Below are 17,390 nucleotides of genomic sequence, written 5' to 3'. Positions count from 1 at the left end.
CACCAGTGTCCTCAACAGAGAAATCAAACATTTGTGACAATTTTGTTAAAGGTTAATAAAATCGCAAGTAAAAAATTTTGAAGGGAACTTATTGTTTATTGGTCTCTTCAAATAGATTTTTAAAGATTTGTGTGTCATTTGGAGCAACTACTCATCGTGGCATGACCAATAAGAGAAGTAACTGTATTAAATTCCAAACATAATATCTCATTTGTGTGGCTGAAATATGAATCCGGTGCAGTATGTTGAAGTTAATTACTTATGGTATTTTTAGTCATATGTGATTTACAGGAAAGAAAATGAGTAGGTAACTGTTATATTGTATTGTGTTTGAAAACACCTTATATTACAGAGAACCTGTAAAAATGTTCAACATGTTAAGGAAATTAATTTTAAGATAAATCACAGTTGCACCACATATTTTGTAAGGCTACAGCAAATTCATGTGGATGAATAAAACACTAAAATCACTTAATTTATATATATGAATTTATGTGTACACACTATTCTTAATTTTTGAGTAATTGCAATATATACATTTTATAGTTTTAGTAAGATTGGCCTGTTGAAAATCCTCATATTCAGATCACGTTTTCCTGTTTTGGTGGTATACATTTTATGAAGAGTGATTGATTGAATTACGTTTGATGGTGCAGAACCAACAGGTGCCACCCCTGGAACATCTAAATAAGTATTCGGTAATTCGTTTGAGGATATGGTAGAAGAGCTGTAGCATAAATGTTTCACTTGTTATAAACACGTGTTAATTATCTTACCTGCTTGTTGCCGCATTGGCAGCAAACGGTCCATACATATCTGAGAGTTCTCCATAACATTATTAAGAATAGACCTCCAAAGAAAGTGATTATGGATGCGGCAAGAAACGCCCACCACATCCGCTGCCCGCTCGCGTCGCACGGGATATCTGGGATGTAGAGTATGAGCATTTCCATTTTGCTTCTTGTTGGCCGATTATTTTTTGGATTGGCATTTGACATCTTTCTGGGCAAGAAGGTCCCGGTGTCGGGCCAAAAGTTGCCATCCTCGGAAGGAAACATGCTTGAACTTCTCGGTGACAGACCAGCGCACCCGAATTATTATGTTGATCCGACCGCCACTCTTCTACAGACGCGTGCCGAACCGCTCTCCCAAATACCTTCGCGATAAATTAATAGACTGTAATCTGTAACCTATACTGATGACTTTGGATAAGCAGAAAATAACTGAAAGCGACTAGATTTCTCTCCAAACACTTTTGCTACAGCGCTAGTCTATTCGAAGCGTTACACATAAAATGAACTTGGATATATCTCAGTACAGATAAATTAACCTCAAGTTAGCCCTCAATAATGGTCAAGTAGCAACCCAGCAGTGTTTGACTTGGCTGACCCTCGTCTCTAGACGACGTGCTGATATGCTCGCCGTTCTCGGACAGACTGAACGTTTAGTCATCTGCTTTTTTCATGCGATTACGTGGCGTTTACTTAAAATACCAAAGCACGAGCGCAACAGGTTGACGGGTTCCCTCGCTCTCCCTCTCTGTGTGTGTGTGTGTGTGTGCTACAGACTAGCCGTCTTGCTCGAGAGACCTTCAAATCGCAAATATTTATAATCGCACTCTTTATTGTTGAATAAAGGAAACCATAAAAATAACACGAACGTTTTTTTAAAAATCGCGCAACTGTTCTGTATTCAAAGGGCAATATGTTCATTAAACCTAAAACATAGGAGTACCTAACGCTGCAAACGTCTCTGTTGTGCCGTTTTGTTCCAGTCCTTTTATAAAGAACGCCAATTACACTTTTATTTCTACAGGCATAGGCAGACGAATATGGAAAACCAAATGGGTCACAATACTATGGAAAGCCAGGTAGTCTAAATATTCGTCTCAAATCAAACGAATTTTCTTTATAGCATTCTGCATCTTATATTTACATTTACGGCATTTAGCTGACGCTTTTATCCACAGCAACTTACAATTATGAGTGAGTACACCTTGAGCAATTGAGGGTTAAGGGCCTTGCTCAGGGGCCCAACAATGGCAACTTGAACCAGCAACCTTCCAATTATAAGTCAATTACTTTAACCACTGAGCTACCACTGCCCTATAGTTTGTCTATGCTGTAAACACTTTTTAATGGAAGTGTAAATTACAGTTTTGTGTCCCTCCAAGACATTAAAAGTGCTATTTCATTTGTTGGTTATTGACAGCCAATATATTTGAACGTTCTTTACCCAATCACTGACAAACAAGGTCAGACCAGACCATCAGCTGATAAACCAGTGTTCATATTAATTTACATCTGAATGAGTGTGCTCATTGAGAACATGTTCCCATTTGAGAAAATATTTGTAATTTCTTTGGGTGTTTGCTACCAGGTATGCACTACTATTTAGTTTTTGTTAAATGTTCGGTAATAGTGCAGATATATGCACCTAAAAATAGCAAGATGAAGTGATTTACGGATATAGGTATTTGGCTAGGTTTCCAAAAGTCACTTGTGCCTCTTGCTGGAATGTAACTAGTAACTATGAGTTGATGGTACAAATGTAAATGTTTATAAGGTTATATATTCTACCATGAGGTGGCAGTGAAAAGTTAAACCATCTCATGTGCATGAGAAATTCACATGCATGATGTAATTATGTCAGCACGATGTAAAATGCCAACCCGGACTTTGTTTATATAATTGCTGGAGACTTTAATCAGGCCAACCTGAGGACAGTACTGCCACATTATTACCAACATGTGGACATTGCGACCAGGAGAGAAAACATAAAAGACCAGGCTTACACAAATATCAAGCAGGCGTTCAAGGCACCCCCACCCCCACCTTGGAAATTCATATCACCTCTCTGTAATGCTAATTCCAGCATACAGGTCACTGCTAACCAGAGGCAAGCCAGCTGGGAAGCAAATAAGGATCTGGCCAGAGGGAGCAGTCTCAGCACTACAGGACTGTTTTGAATGCACTGACTGGAATGTGTTCAAAGAGGCTGCCAATGTCAATTAGCACATCCTTTTAGAGGAGTATGCTGAGTCTGTGATGGGATTCATATCCAAGTGTGTGGAAGATGTAACCGCTATCAAAAATATCACCACACGTGCCAACCAAAAACCCTGGCTCACTAGAAAGGTGCCTACACTTCTAAAAGCACATAATGCTGCATTCAAGTCTGGGGACAAAGATGCTCTAGAGATCTGCTAGAGCCAACTTGAACTGGGGTGTGAGAGCAGCAAAGCGTGCATATGGACAGAAAAGTCACTTCACTGACTCAAAAAACCCCAGGCGCTTGTGGCAAGGCATCCAATCGATCACGGACTACAAACCATGCCCAGTACCCAGCGATGATGACACTGACTTCCTCAACATACTCAACATCTACTTCAACTGGTTTGAGGAGGCAAATACTACCACAATAACAAAAGCAACCTTCAGCAAGGATGATGAAGTACTCGGTCTTGACTCAGCTGACGTCCAGAGGACCATACGCAGGGTCAACCCTAGGAAAGCTGCAGGTCCTGACAACATACCAGGGTATGTGTTCAAGGAGTGTGCTGACCAACTGGCAGACATCCTCAGAGACATCTATAACATCTCCCTGAGCCAAGCCATTGTTCCTCAGTGCTTCAAGGCCACTACTATTGTGCCACTGCCAAAAAAGTCACTAGCATTAACGCTCAATGACTACCACGGCACTCACTCCTATCATGATGAAGTGCTTCAAAAAACTGGTGAAAGACCACATAATGTCAAGACTTCCTGCAACACTTGACCTGCTCCAGTTTGCATACCACCCTAACCGCTCCACTAATGATGCCATATCAGCAGTGCTTCCCCGAAGCCTGACCCATCTGGAGAATAAGAACAGTTATGTGCGGATGCTTTTCATTGTCATACCCCAACACTTGGTAAAGAAACTCAGCCAATTAGGCATTGGCACCCCATTGTGCAACTGGTTATTGGACTTCCTCTCAGACAGACCACAGACAGTACGAGTTGGAGTAAACACCTCTGAGACCATCATCATGAACACAGGAGTTCCCCGGGGCTGTGTGCTAAGCCCGCTCTTGCTCATCCTGATGACTCATGATTGTTGTGCCAAGTACAACTCGAATCACATCATCAAGTCTGCAGATGATACCACGGTAGTGGGCCTCATCAGCAATGACGACGTCTCGGCATACAAAGAGGAAGTAAATCAACTCGTCATCTGGTGCGACAATAACAACCTGTCACTGAATGTCAACAAGAGAAAGGAAATCATTGTTGACTTCAGGAGCACATGGTACATACTCCACTCACAATCCATGGTACTGCCGTAGAGTTAGTGAGAAGCATAAAGTTTCTAGGGTGCACATTACAGATGATCTGACATGAACTATACACACCACTTCCCCCATCAAAAAGGCACAGCTGCGCCTTCACTTCCTGCGAAGGATGAGGAGAGCAAACCTTCCATCTCCTATCCTCACAATGTTCTATAGAGGCACCATAGAGAGCGTTCTGACCAGCAGCCTCCCAGTCTGGTATGGCAGCTGCACCGCCTCAGAGCAGAGAGCGGTGAGGACAGCAGAGAAAATCATCAGAACCTCACTTCCATCCATACAAGGTCTATACCCGTCACACTGCCTCAGCAGAGCCTCCAAGATGGTCAGGGATCCCACCCATCCTGACCATACTTTGTGTAATAATTTTAATGTTCTCTCTGTGAGCACCTTATCAACATTTTCCAGTGCTAAGTTACAATACCGGTTACACTGTGCAATGATCACTGGAACAATGTCAATAGTTTCTATATACAATGTGCAGTATTTTATTCCTTGTACTAAAAAATATATATAAATATATATAAATATATATATATATATATATATATATATATATATATATATATATATATATATATATATATATATATTTCTTGTGTATTTATACTGTGTCTTGTCTCGTGCACTTACCTTTATGTATAGTGTATATTTGTACATCGGCGTTTGGAGAAACGTAATCTCGTTCAGCTGTGCACTACTTGTTATATAGTCTGAATGACAATAAAGTTGACTTTGACTTTGATATTGTAGCCACACCTCCGCCACAGCCATGCATACATGGATTATGTTAGTAACTATATCCAGGAGGGGCAGATTCATTGAGGGCTAAAAAATAATTTGGTTTGGGCCATGTTTAAGGATGCATTAAGCTTATTGTCAGTAATAATATTACTCGCCATGAATGCGTTAGATGCCAACAATAGAATATTCAATAAACCTAATTTAATGCAAGTAATACTAGCGCTGTTAGCATCTAATGGACTCATCTTTACTCTAATGAGGTTATTAGCACAGGTATTCTTAAGTCTTTGAATTTGAGGCAGGTGAGTAACAGGCACAGTCTCAATGCTATGGTATTTAATATCCACAAAAAGGAAAGAAGAAAAATGAGAAAAATTATGTGTTCCGGTTAAAGCACTTACATGTTTGTCAGCATTACTTACCTGTCTATGGTCTATGTTCAATTATTCCAGTCAGTCTAGATCCTTTCAATGTTCTAGGACAGGATGAGGGAACCAAGGAAGCTGGGATGTAGTCCATCCTTCCAGTGAAAAGATGGTCACTCCCAGAATGAAGACCAGTTGTCTATGTAGGCTGTCGTTGCACCAACTCCAGAGCCAGCAGTAGAGTGCGCAGAGTCTGCAAAAAGGCCTCACTTACCCATCTGTATGTCAGAAGGTGTCCAGAGACTATGACCCTGGCATCCATTATCCATTATCAAGGAAGTGTTCCTTGAGGACATTGCTATGATGGGAAGTGATGTCATTCGCTCCAACATGAAGGACCACGGTGCCAGTATTGTCATATCTGCTCATCACCGTGGGGCGTCGCCTGGTGACATCTAAAACACAAGCACCCAGAAAACAAGAATTATCTGCCTTGCCATGAGCTACTTTGAGATATCATAACAATGGAATCGTCAGTAACTAGAACAATGCCCTGACTGGGGCTGGAAGGGAGTTGAAGACATCAAACCAGTTTCTGAGAGGTAGAGCCAGCTGCGGTGGTGGTGAATATCTGGGGGCCACTCCGCCACACTGGCACTCCCAACCTATTCCAGGTGTGAGCATGAAGATTGCGATTTCTGGCATCTGCTGAGAAGGGAACGCAGGGGACAAAACAGCTATGAACAAGGCATCCCAGGCAGATTTGTGATGCATCTTCCATTCATGGAGCGAAGCTTGCTGTTCCAGGAGGGTCTTGATCTGCTGATCCAGCTGATGAAGTTCTTTGAGCAGCAACCGGAGTGGGCATTCTTTGGCGGACACTATTTCCTTAAAGTTTCAAAGGTAAATATGGGAGAACGAGGCAGTAATGGATACTTAATTGCAACAAATTAAACAACAGGAAAAACCTAAATTTAAACTAGAAAAAAATATATATATTGAGAAATAACAAGCAAGTAATGAGTCAGAAAACAATTGTCGTAGTTCAAAAGATGAAATTCCCTCAGGGTTAAAGATGCTGTAGCAAGGGATTCCAAGAATCCCACTATATTATATGCAGAGTCATGAGCTGTGTAACGTTTGGTAGAATATGTTTCTCCCCTGGCCACAAAAATAACAAGGAATACTGTGCCTTGCTTCAGAAGGATATTGTTTCCCTCTGTTGTAGCCTATTGGGATAATGATATTATATTAAAATTTTGGTGCTTGTGTCATGACTGGCCTTTGCTAGCATCCTGTCTCTATGGTTACCCTGTCTCATGTCTTCCATGTTTTGGTTCTCCCTTTGTTACATTTTCTCTGCCCTTCATGAGTTTCACCTGTGTCTTGTTTAATTCTCATTAGAAAATGTACTTAAACCCTGTCTGTGCAGTCTCATCACTGGTCATTGTTATCCATGCAGCTATCATGTTTGCACTGCTGTCAGTTTAACAAATGGGTTTGTGATTTATTCCCCGCCATAAATGTGTATTTAATCAGTTTAAAAAAAAAATTTTTTTAAAGCACCTACAAAATGGCTATCACTTTTAGAGAGACTGGAACACAGTACATGCATGAGAAAATGAAGAATTTGTCCTATGTATGAACATTTTAAGAGGCAGAAAAAGAGTCAACAAACATCACAGTATGTGAAGTTAGTTCTACTTGGTCCATGTGTCATTCAGACCTCATTACAGTTTTGACAAATCACAGTCATTCTAGTCAGCAGGGATTCTAGAGTCTGTTGGGGCCCTAGGCAAAAATTCATAGGCCCCCCCTTAGGGAACTCAGGTCTTGTATCGTCATTGCAAACTTTGCACATTGCCACTGCAATAGTTTAAAGTGTGTCTGGCCTGGGGCCCCAAGCAGTTTCCTGCCTTGCCTGGTGGCAAGTGGCACCTTTGATTGTAGTGTGTGTGCTTTGGCCAGACAACTCATTCGCAGCCGAGTGCTTAACTGCCAGTTATAATAAAGTTTTATGAGATCTTTCTGATAAGCCAACATTGAGCAATATATATCCTGTGTGGTGAGATTAAATAAAAATTTGGATCTATGCTTTGGAAATGTGGTAGGATCTTATGTACTCAGGTCTTGACCACCTTGACCACTACCCAACTAAGAAAACCTGTTTTTCGGCTGGGTGAGCCTACACAAGTGAGGAAGAGACTGGTCACATGATTTAAAAAAAATAATGTTGAGAAGGGACTGAAGACTGCAAATTTAAAGAATTGTATAAAATGATAGCAAGTAAACAGAAACCAGCTCCACAGTGCCATGAACCAGTGTCTCAAAAACACTAAATGCATTTTATGCAAGATTTGAAAAAAATCTGAATTTCTCTAAATTCAATTTAAAACCTTAGGCAACTTGTTTAAATATCACTTTTCACACTGTATGACCTTGCATGGGTCACAGTATCATCCCATTATAATACAAATGATCTTACAGTGGTGTGGCAAAAGTATGCAATTCGTGGGCACTATACTCCTCATGAAAAAGACACAAACACACTTTACATCACAAAACACCCAGGTTTATTCTGTGAAAATACAAACTGAAATCATGTACATGATTTTTGGGAACTACCTTTACAACAAATATAATTGTGTAATGCTTAGAAGCCTCTCTATTACACAGTGTCTTAATATACTGTATTTTCACGCAACAACCAAAAAAATGGGTAGAATAAAATTTGTATACATCTGTTAAAATATTTTATTTAGGTATGTATGAAACTAATTATTTATTTGACTGTGGTTGACTGATTTAAAGATACTTTCAATAAACCTAAAATGTATGCATGGGGAAAAAAAAAAAAAAAAACAAACAAACAAAAAATAAAACAGGAAACTGCCAGAATTACATGTACTGCCAAGGTAAAATTATATTTAACCATACTGATTTTCTCAGCCAGTTTGCACCTATGCTGTAGCTGTATGGAATGATCACAGCAGCTGACCTGTTAACTGAGTGTTTAGTAGATGCCACTTCTCGCTGGAGTGGGTTGTGGGGGTCCTCGTTTGGTCTCTGCATTGATGGCAACATGCTTGTGTTGTGGATGAGAGAGGCTAAGATGTCCCTGTAACCGAAGATGAAATGCCAAACAGACAGCCTACACTGACACTGACTGGAAAGTAATGGAAGTGGTGCAAAGTACTGCAGAGTAATCAATGACATAGGAAGGCAAAGACTCATGATAAATTTAATGAGGCCTATGATTAAAGCTATACAAAGCACATGTATGCTAAATAATATGATATGAATAATAAGATATGTTAGCTTATTTTAGCTTTTTAACAACAAATTTGTTTATTTTATTGCCTTTTATGTTTAGTTGCACACAATATTTATTTAAATTGTTTCCTCATTACCAAAATAAATAACATATTAATTAAAGATGTAAGATGTAATTTAAGATGTAAAAAAAAAAAAAAAAAAAAAAAAAAAAAAAAGATTTAATATGAAAGTATCACTATCTTTGTAAAATAACTCTGCCAAGCCACATTTATGCCATCAATGACTGAGCTGTGATTATGGTCAGTAATTCCTGGACAGATGAGATGATTTTCTTATAGTCCACCCAGGTTAGGCATGAAGAACATCCAAACTCATCTTGCCCTCATGCCAACCTGGAGGCTCTGACCAAACGAGGACCTGCAAGTGCCCACTCTGCAATACGTGGCATCAAATTCATGCCAGTCTGACCAAGACAGCTCAGTCATGATGGGGCTTGTGGCTTTTAAAGGGGAATTATTTTTATGTAAAGCTCTTAATTTAGAATCAGAAATTTATAATGCAAATAAATGGAATTAAAAATGAAAAATTATGATTATTGTTGCTGTCAATTTATCTATTACATATAAGACAGATGGTTTATATGCTATTAAGGAGTACATCACAGATCTAAGCCAGCATGCATTGTTACTGACTTTAATTCCTCTGAGTGGAATGTTTATTTCTATTTTATTCTTATCTAATGTATTTAAGGCAAAGATCTCTGATTACTTTGCGCCACATTTGCACACTGGATAGTTTGCTGAGAAGAAGCAAAATCTGCACATGCTGAGATCTCCCAGCTTTCACCTCTCACCTGTTTTTGCATTTATCTCTGTTCTCTTAAATCAGGACATTCTGGCCCCTTATCCATAGTTTACACATACAACTCAAACTCCTCTAGCGAAGTGCAGTGCTATGATTGTCTGCACTTATCTACATTTGACTATATTCATATATAAAAATGTAACATTAACCATGTTCAAATACCAGTGTAATACTTACTGGGCAGCCAAAAAAATGTAGCTACATAAAACATGGAAATGTTAATGCATATAAATATAGTTGACTGCTATGATCCAGTTCAGTATGGGAAATAATAGTCAAAGTAGCCTGACTGATGCATCTGGTGTTTGTCAGCAATGCACATGATTTGTCCTCAATTCTCCTCTTCTGTCTCTCTGACTGGAAGGATAGGAGTGGTCGTAGGCTTGTACTGCATGGCCAGACTGTTTGTGTGAGCGATGTGTTGGTTTGGTGGATCTGACTGGTGTTTTTCTGGAGAGGCAATTCTCTGCTTCATCTGTGTACCAAGTCTTTTCTGCAAATGATGCAAAATGTAGAGAAAAAAGAAGCCCAAGGGCAGTGTGTATTAGGCTTATGTAGTGGATTTTTGAACTATGGCTATTTTGGTTTGTAAATAAACTTCACTCTGTTGCAGAATCACAATGGAACATTCAAATGCTTATTTTGAGAATCTTTCTGCCACATGCTGCTTTTCTGGGTATTCAGAAATTTTACAGAATTTTGTTATTTTTTTGAAGTTTTTTTTTTATTATCTGCCTTGCCATGAGCTACTTTGAGATAATTTTTGAAGACATTTTAGATATCAAGACAAGAAAACAGCAAAAGCAAAACTCCCAATGCATTTCTGTAAGCAACTCCTCATACCAGCACACAAGCGCACCTGAAAACAACCTTTTGTTTAAGCAAGACTGTATATCAAAGCATCAAGTCATGTTACTAAGCTAAAGAAAAAAACATGCATGGAGTATGAACTCATCAACAACAAACCATGTTAAAATAACAGTAGAAATAACATCCAAAAGCAGGAAAAGCACTCAAACCCACATGCACTGCTGTGTATTTGATGTGAGCACTAATAACAAAAAGTGACTGGTTTTGGGCAGAAAGCGAAGGGTTAACAGAATCATGACGTTTGGCTGGCACTGCATGCTGTGGTTATCAGTTTTCCACTTCTAACCACTGGTGTTAGGAGACACTGGGGCAGAGCAGGACTTTCATGCGTGGGAGTGATCATACCTGTTTCCTCTCTGCTCATCCTGGTTGCACTTTGGAGAAAAAGGCAAAATGTTAGTGTGATTTTAAGAGCAGTGTGTTCACTCGTAGAAATAATTTCATGCTGATTCGAAACTTTTCTTTCCAATATTCACATTGCACAACTATTCATGCTGCACAACACGTTGTGGCTTCTAAGCTTCCGATGCTCAGGGTTTGTCCTCAGTTTGTTCCAGCACTGGTCCTGAAATGCCCCAGCAGTGCACACACCAGTGGTGTTCCCTGCTCCAGCAGACCTAACTCTACAGTAACCAGCGCCTTGGTAATTAGCCGAGCAGATGGTTTAGGTGTTTAAGAGCAGAGAAAACACTGAGATGTTCAACACATGGGTATTCCAGAGCACATAGTTATTCCAGGATGGGGGTGGAGGGGACACTCAGGCTTTCCCATCACACAGAAAGCATTAACTCTCTGGGGTCCAGAGTTGTTGTTTTTTTGTTGTTGTTTAAATTATTATAAAGTTCTTTGTATATAGTGTTACATAGTCTATCCTAATAATTTAATTATCCTAGTGAGACCACATAAGACTAAATTATTAAGTCAAAGTCATGCGATCCTAGTTTAAGGCCTTAATGTCCTAAATGTTTTTGGATAAGTTGAAGAAGAGATGTGAATGTTTCAGAAGGAAGTCTTTAAGTATTGTAATAAAGGTGATACTGGAACATTATGAATAAATATAACCACCTATTAAAGAATCAGTTCTTTAGCAAGTTTAAGCACAAAAACACTGTTCAATGTGCTATTTATACACTGATTATATACCATTTTCAATGTAAATCACTAAAATACAATGTCAAAATTAAAAGAGAAACAATCTCAAAGTAGTAACTTTTAAAAAGTGTTGTGATTTACAACAAATCAGAGCTGAACACAAAAACCCTACTACCAAACAATATATAGGTAAGAAATTCCACACGTTCGAACCTGGATTTCATGTCAAATCTGTCGACATATGTTGTTTTAAGGTTGGTAAATTAGAGCCCATGTTTTCACAAAATTAAATATGTTGAGTTTTCTTATTCACTGGTTAAGATGCAAGAAGAAGCATATTATAGGAAAAAACAGGACCCACAATGATCATATGTGGTCTTCAACAAGTGGAAAAGGTTGCAAAACAAAGAGCCGAGCATTCCTTTATTCCAGAAAAAAGGTTTATTAGGCTTGCTTTTAAGATATTGAGTATAAATATTTCAGCATAAAATCTGGAAAGTTTTCTATATATGATTTTTTAACATCCAGGAAATTAGAAACTTTGGTCCAGGAAATCTGATACATCCATGAATATGAGCAAATAATTCAGCAAGAAAGCAAACATGTTTCTTGGCATGTTTCTTAGCAATCAGTTGCACAAAGGATTATTCTGTCAGTGAGATTCTTGTGTAAAGAAGTCAAGATGCTTTTACTTGCAATTTCTGAGTTCTAATATTTGAGCTTTTTTTGACAGTACCACCCAAAAAGGCAGCTAATCTTTAATAACCTTCACAATACTGAAATCATATTTGAAGTGGCAAGAGGAGAACAGGAGCAAATTTTCCTCTTGTGCAAGAGAAAATTCAATTCGCAGAAGATACAGGAAAATATCTGAAAGTCCACTTACTAACCATAGCAACATCTCCATATTCGTTCAGCAACTGTTAAAAATAAACATGCGCATTTAATCATATGTTCAGAGTAAAGTATGCAAAGGAAACAAAGGAACAAATGTATGACACTAAGATTGAGAGTAAGGTTGAGATTGAGAAAGAGATTAAGACTGAGACTGAGGTTAATGGTCCATCTGAAGACAATGAGGAGCATGCAGAAGCCTTAGTCCTGGATAACAGCTGATGGTGGCAGCTAACCCGATGGCATGGACTGAATGAACTCATAACTGCTCCAGCATGACAAACACATACATCAGACTGCTGAAGTTAGTCATATTCAATCAATCAAAACATCACCAGTCTTATTAAAAACATTGTTCTGGCCTCAGAAACAGTGCCATAGTGTAGAAGGCAGTACTGATTGCTCCAGAAGAGTGGAAGTAATGATAGAAACTGAAATCAATAGCACTGCCTGTTTCTCGGGCAAGGCGACCATGAACTAGGTTGTCTGTGCTTGGATTATTCTTAAGGTTCTCACACACTGAGAAGGCAGTGATGTGTACAGAAGTACTGAAACATCATCAGTGTTCTTCATGTGTGGGAGATGCTAGAGCCCTCTGCCACAGCAAAGCCCTCAGTGCTGAATGGAGATCTACACAGTAGGCTGGTAAACAGTGGCATGAGTGGAGGTGTTGATTTAAAATGTGTTTTTCCCATGCCAGAAGAAACACAGGGCTATTATCCATAGGAATAGGAAAATAGAGTAACTTGATTTAATCAAGAAATGGACAGACAGAATCCCAAAAGTAATTTCATATTGATGAGATCACAAAGTGCAGTGTCAGTGCAAAATGGTTTCATCTCGCTTTGCACCGAAATTCAAACAGACATCAATGAAGGAAAAAATGTACCATCTGTGGTTATAGACAAACTTGCATTGTGGCAAAAAGAATAGGTAAGATGACACTTTCAAGAGGACACATATGATGTGGATGGCACTGTACAAACTTTCACATCAGATCATGTGATCATGAAGGAGGTTCTTTCTGCTATTCAGCAGCAGGAAGCCAGACAAACCAGGGAAGCACAGAGAGAGAGAGAAAGAGAGAGAGAGAGAGAAAGAGATTGAGAAAGGACAGAGAAAAGGAAAGTGAAAGAAAGACAGAGAAAGGGACAGAGGAAAAAGCAAGAATGTGTGAGAGGAAAAGGGAATATGAGTGTGTGTGTATGTGTGTGTGTGTTTGTGAGAGAGAGAGAGAGAGAGAGAGAGAGAGAGAGAGAGAGAGAGAGAGACAGTCAAGAAGAGAGAGTGCAGTGAGCATGAGCTTTTATTACACATACTTCTGCCTGTCCCGTGGCTCGCAGCTCTTTGGACGGCCGTTGCGTGGGCCTGTGCTTGCAGAGTTCTTTTTGCTCGAGCTGTAAGAGGAGTGGGAGGAGTGCGACAGCGTGGTGCATGACTGACCCGCAGTAGGGTCAAACTGCATTAGGCAGAAAACCATGTCTGTAGGTATCAGCTCCAAATCATATGGAGGGTTGGTGATTACAAACCTATGGCACAGGAGACAGAATGAGACAGAATGATAATGGATATAAAAGATGGAGGAATATATGTCTCTGTGTGTGTGTGTGCATGTGTGTGTGTGTGTGTGTGTGTGAGAAGAACATACACCAGGCACCTGGTATAGTTCGGTAAACTCCCTACCCACCCCACCCACCTACCTACCCGCCTGGGGCATTATAGGAAAATGAGGAAATAAGAATCCTCATTATGATGATTACAGTCACTGAAAATATGAATTGTTAATCATGTAATAATCATTATTCAAATAAGAATCATAATTAAAGTGTAACAAACATTCAATAACACTCATTATTAAAGTTAAATCCTCAAATCATTAAAATATACATAATTCAAGTAAGAATCATTATGATGACAATTATGTAAGCAGTGTGATGCAAATAGTAAACTCTGCAACATGAACACTGTAGTGTCAATATTGTGATGTAAACAGCACAGAGAAGCACCATTTAGATTCTATGTTGCTTTTAGATGGAACCATGCATCACAGAACCTCAGAACTGTAGACATTTTTAAATCAGTACTGAAAACTGATCTATTTGATCTAGCTTTTAAGCAATCTTAAAACACTAGTTTTACCTCTCAGAGACAACACTGCACTTTAATCTTTATCTCTCATCGCCTAGCATTTATTTAATGTTATACACTTTTTAAATTTCAATTAAACTTTTATAGCTTTTCTTGTATATTTTCTATTTAAATGATCTTTGTTGTGATTATACAGATGTGAAATGTATGATATGTTTACTAAGATGCAAACAGTGATGTTAATCTGTTGTCAACACTGCGATGGGAACACTGTGATGCGAAAAGTGTGATATATTTGAACACTGTGATGTTTTTAAGAAACAGCACCTAGTGATCTTGCGTGAGCAGTACATGTGCAAATGTGACAAAGATCTTAACCAACACGTGTGTAATATTTAAACATGTGACATGCATGTGCAGGTGACTCACCGCTTCGTACACTCAGTCTCAGTGGTCCGGGGCATGTCCAGTAGTCGGTATATTCCAAAACACAGCATGTTGTAAGTTTTTATTGCCTTGCAAAATAAATCACCATATAAACCTCCTTCCTGTAAATAAAACAACAAACATGTATAACCATGTATAATAATAATATAATCTAAACACATATAATAGTAATTGTGTACAATTTTTAAGACCAAACACACGTTTGTAAAACTCTTACATACATTCAAACATCACTCTGCTTTGCCCTTTGACTTCAGGAGTCATTATGAAACACCAGGACAGGAAGCATTTAACACAGTCCAAACATCAGGCTGTGTGCACTAAGCATCAGGCTCTGGTCCCCAATATCTCCAGGTACAAACTTCAGTAGCTGCTCTCACTGAGTTATCAATTTGATCAGCATCACAGTACTCTATTTATTATTTATTATCCAAAATGCATAGGTAACCTTTAAGAGCTGCTGATATGCAAACCAGCTAATTTGATTATTTTTTTTAGACAACAACAAAACCAGTACTGGTGACTAAAGTAATCAAAAACAGTACTTCGGTACAGTGCTGCTGTGCAGTCAGTTGATGCACCAGCTGCTGTTTTGTGAATGAAGTCCATGATTGTAACTGTATTATAAACTCTTGTGCAATGGGAGATCTATCTGTAGATGACCCTGTGACCCGAGTTGTGTTCCATAGACCATGTCTTTTAGGAAACATCATAATGGAATTACAGCAGGAAATGTCAAAGAATGTTTAAACTGATGGGAAATGATTACATGGTAGTGTGTGATGGTTAGATTGGATGCTTTGTGCTGAGGGCCTCTCTGCCTCCCTCTGCTGGTCTGTCTCTCTTTCTCTGCATCTCTGTTTCTCTCTCTCCGTGTCACTGTCTCCTCTCTCCTCTCTCTTGCTCTCTCTCTCTCTGTCTCTCAATTCATTTTCAACAATGTTTTATTGCCATGAAAGTAACAAGTTAGATTATTGCCAAAGCAAATTAAAGGGGAAAGCAGAAGTCGGTAGGGAAAGAAAAGAAAGTACATTATCTACAAAATAAATAATTAACGGTCATTAATCAAAAATACTCAACAACTGTAGAAAAAAATTAATTACTCGTAGCCCCTTAGGCTGTGACATGATACTATGAACCTTGCTGCTATAAGTATAGCAGTATAATCCGCCCATTTTTCTCTCCCAAGATACAGGGTGTTTTTTCTTTATTACTGCAAACTAGAAACTCAGGGCAGATGCTGTTTATATAGAATGGGTTTCTAGTTCATTCATAATTGAGACACACAAATATGAGGCACTTTGAGACACTCAGTTAGGAATTGCACCTCTGTGTCTACCACTCCCAGTTGGCAGTGGGAGTACAGCCTGTTCTCTCTAGCAGCCAACTCTGCCTATAATGGCCAGGTTCAATAACCAGGCTGTGCTCACTGTGTTGGTATATTGATAATGCTTTCCTTTTTTGTCCTTGGTTGTAGTCAGAAAATATACTAATATTATAGTGTAAAATTATAGCTATATAGCATTGAAGCTTGCTTTATTATTTTGGGGATTATTTCAAATAAATGATGGAGTGGTTTTTTGGTTCTAATTATGTTTGGAAGAGTATGTAGTTGTCCTGAAGCTCATTAGTGATTTGTATCCAAGTTGGTTTCAGCTGACTCTCTCTCTCTCTCTCTCTCTCTCTCTCTTTTTCCTTATTTCTCATTTCTATTGCTCTGTCTCACCCCGAGTTCAGCAAAGGGCCCTTCACACAGGGCCAGCTGGGTCACATGGCACCTGTCCCTTTTGGCAAGTGTTTCAGGGGTGCTGTAGCCCCCACGTAGGGTGTTCTCCTCCGCCAACAAACCCTCCAGTTCTGGGGTGGATCCACCTGTGACCAGCGTCCGGATCAATGTCAGAATGTTATCATTGAAGTATGTCTGTTAGAGAGTGAGAAACAGAAAGGGAGAGAGACAGAACATGAGCTTTTTACAGCATCTGATAAAATAAAATTTTTCATCACCCATGTGTGTGTGTGTTCTTGTTTGTGTACGTGTGTGTGTGTGTGTGTGTATGTATGTGTGTGTGTGTGTGTGTAAATACTCACAGCACTCATTAAAGAGTCGAGCACACTGACAGCAAATGCTGTCCCACAAGCAAAGGGCTGTGTGAGGTACAGCTCAGTGTCGGGGTCATCATCATCATCCTGGTCCAGGTACTGCACATTACCATCATTCACTATGAACGAACACACACACACACACACACACACACACACACACACACACACACACACACACACACACACACACAAAATGCAAACACACATACAATAATTTACACACAATACAAACACATATACAACACAAATGTAGTCATAGCTACCCATTATTACTAAATAAACATACATCACACACACACACACTTATTTTTGATGCA

The 17,390-nt window shown here is 39.1% G+C and overlaps 1 protein-coding gene across 1 annotated transcript in view; it reads right to left on the bottom strand.

Moving 5' to 3' along the window:
- Positions 1-9,883: 9,883 nt before the first annotated feature.
- The window catches only part of LOC113589032 (calcium-activated potassium channel subunit alpha-1-like), an 85,202-nt gene continuing 77,695 nt past the window's right edge, over positions 9,884-17,390 (bottom strand). The window contains 7 exon segments of the mRNA XM_027028479.2: positions 9,884-10,039; positions 10,041-10,072; positions 10,795-10,823; positions 13,755-13,964; positions 14,953-15,071; positions 16,697-16,891; positions 17,059-17,189. Coding sequence (XP_026884280.2) covers positions 9,911-10,039; positions 10,041-10,072; positions 10,795-10,823; positions 13,755-13,964; positions 14,953-15,071; positions 16,697-16,891; positions 17,059-17,189 — 845 coding nt within the window. The 3' untranslated portion in view covers positions 9,884-9,910.

The sequence above is a fragment of the Electrophorus electricus genome, chromosome 14 (assembly GCF_013358815.1).
Source record: "Electrophorus electricus isolate fEleEle1 chromosome 14, fEleEle1.pri, whole genome shotgun sequence".
Taxonomy (NCBI): domain Eukaryota; kingdom Metazoa; phylum Chordata; class Actinopteri; order Gymnotiformes; family Gymnotidae; genus Electrophorus; species Electrophorus electricus.
Note: the sequence above shows the minus strand (reverse complement) of the source record. Positions and strands in the feature narration are given on the sequence as shown.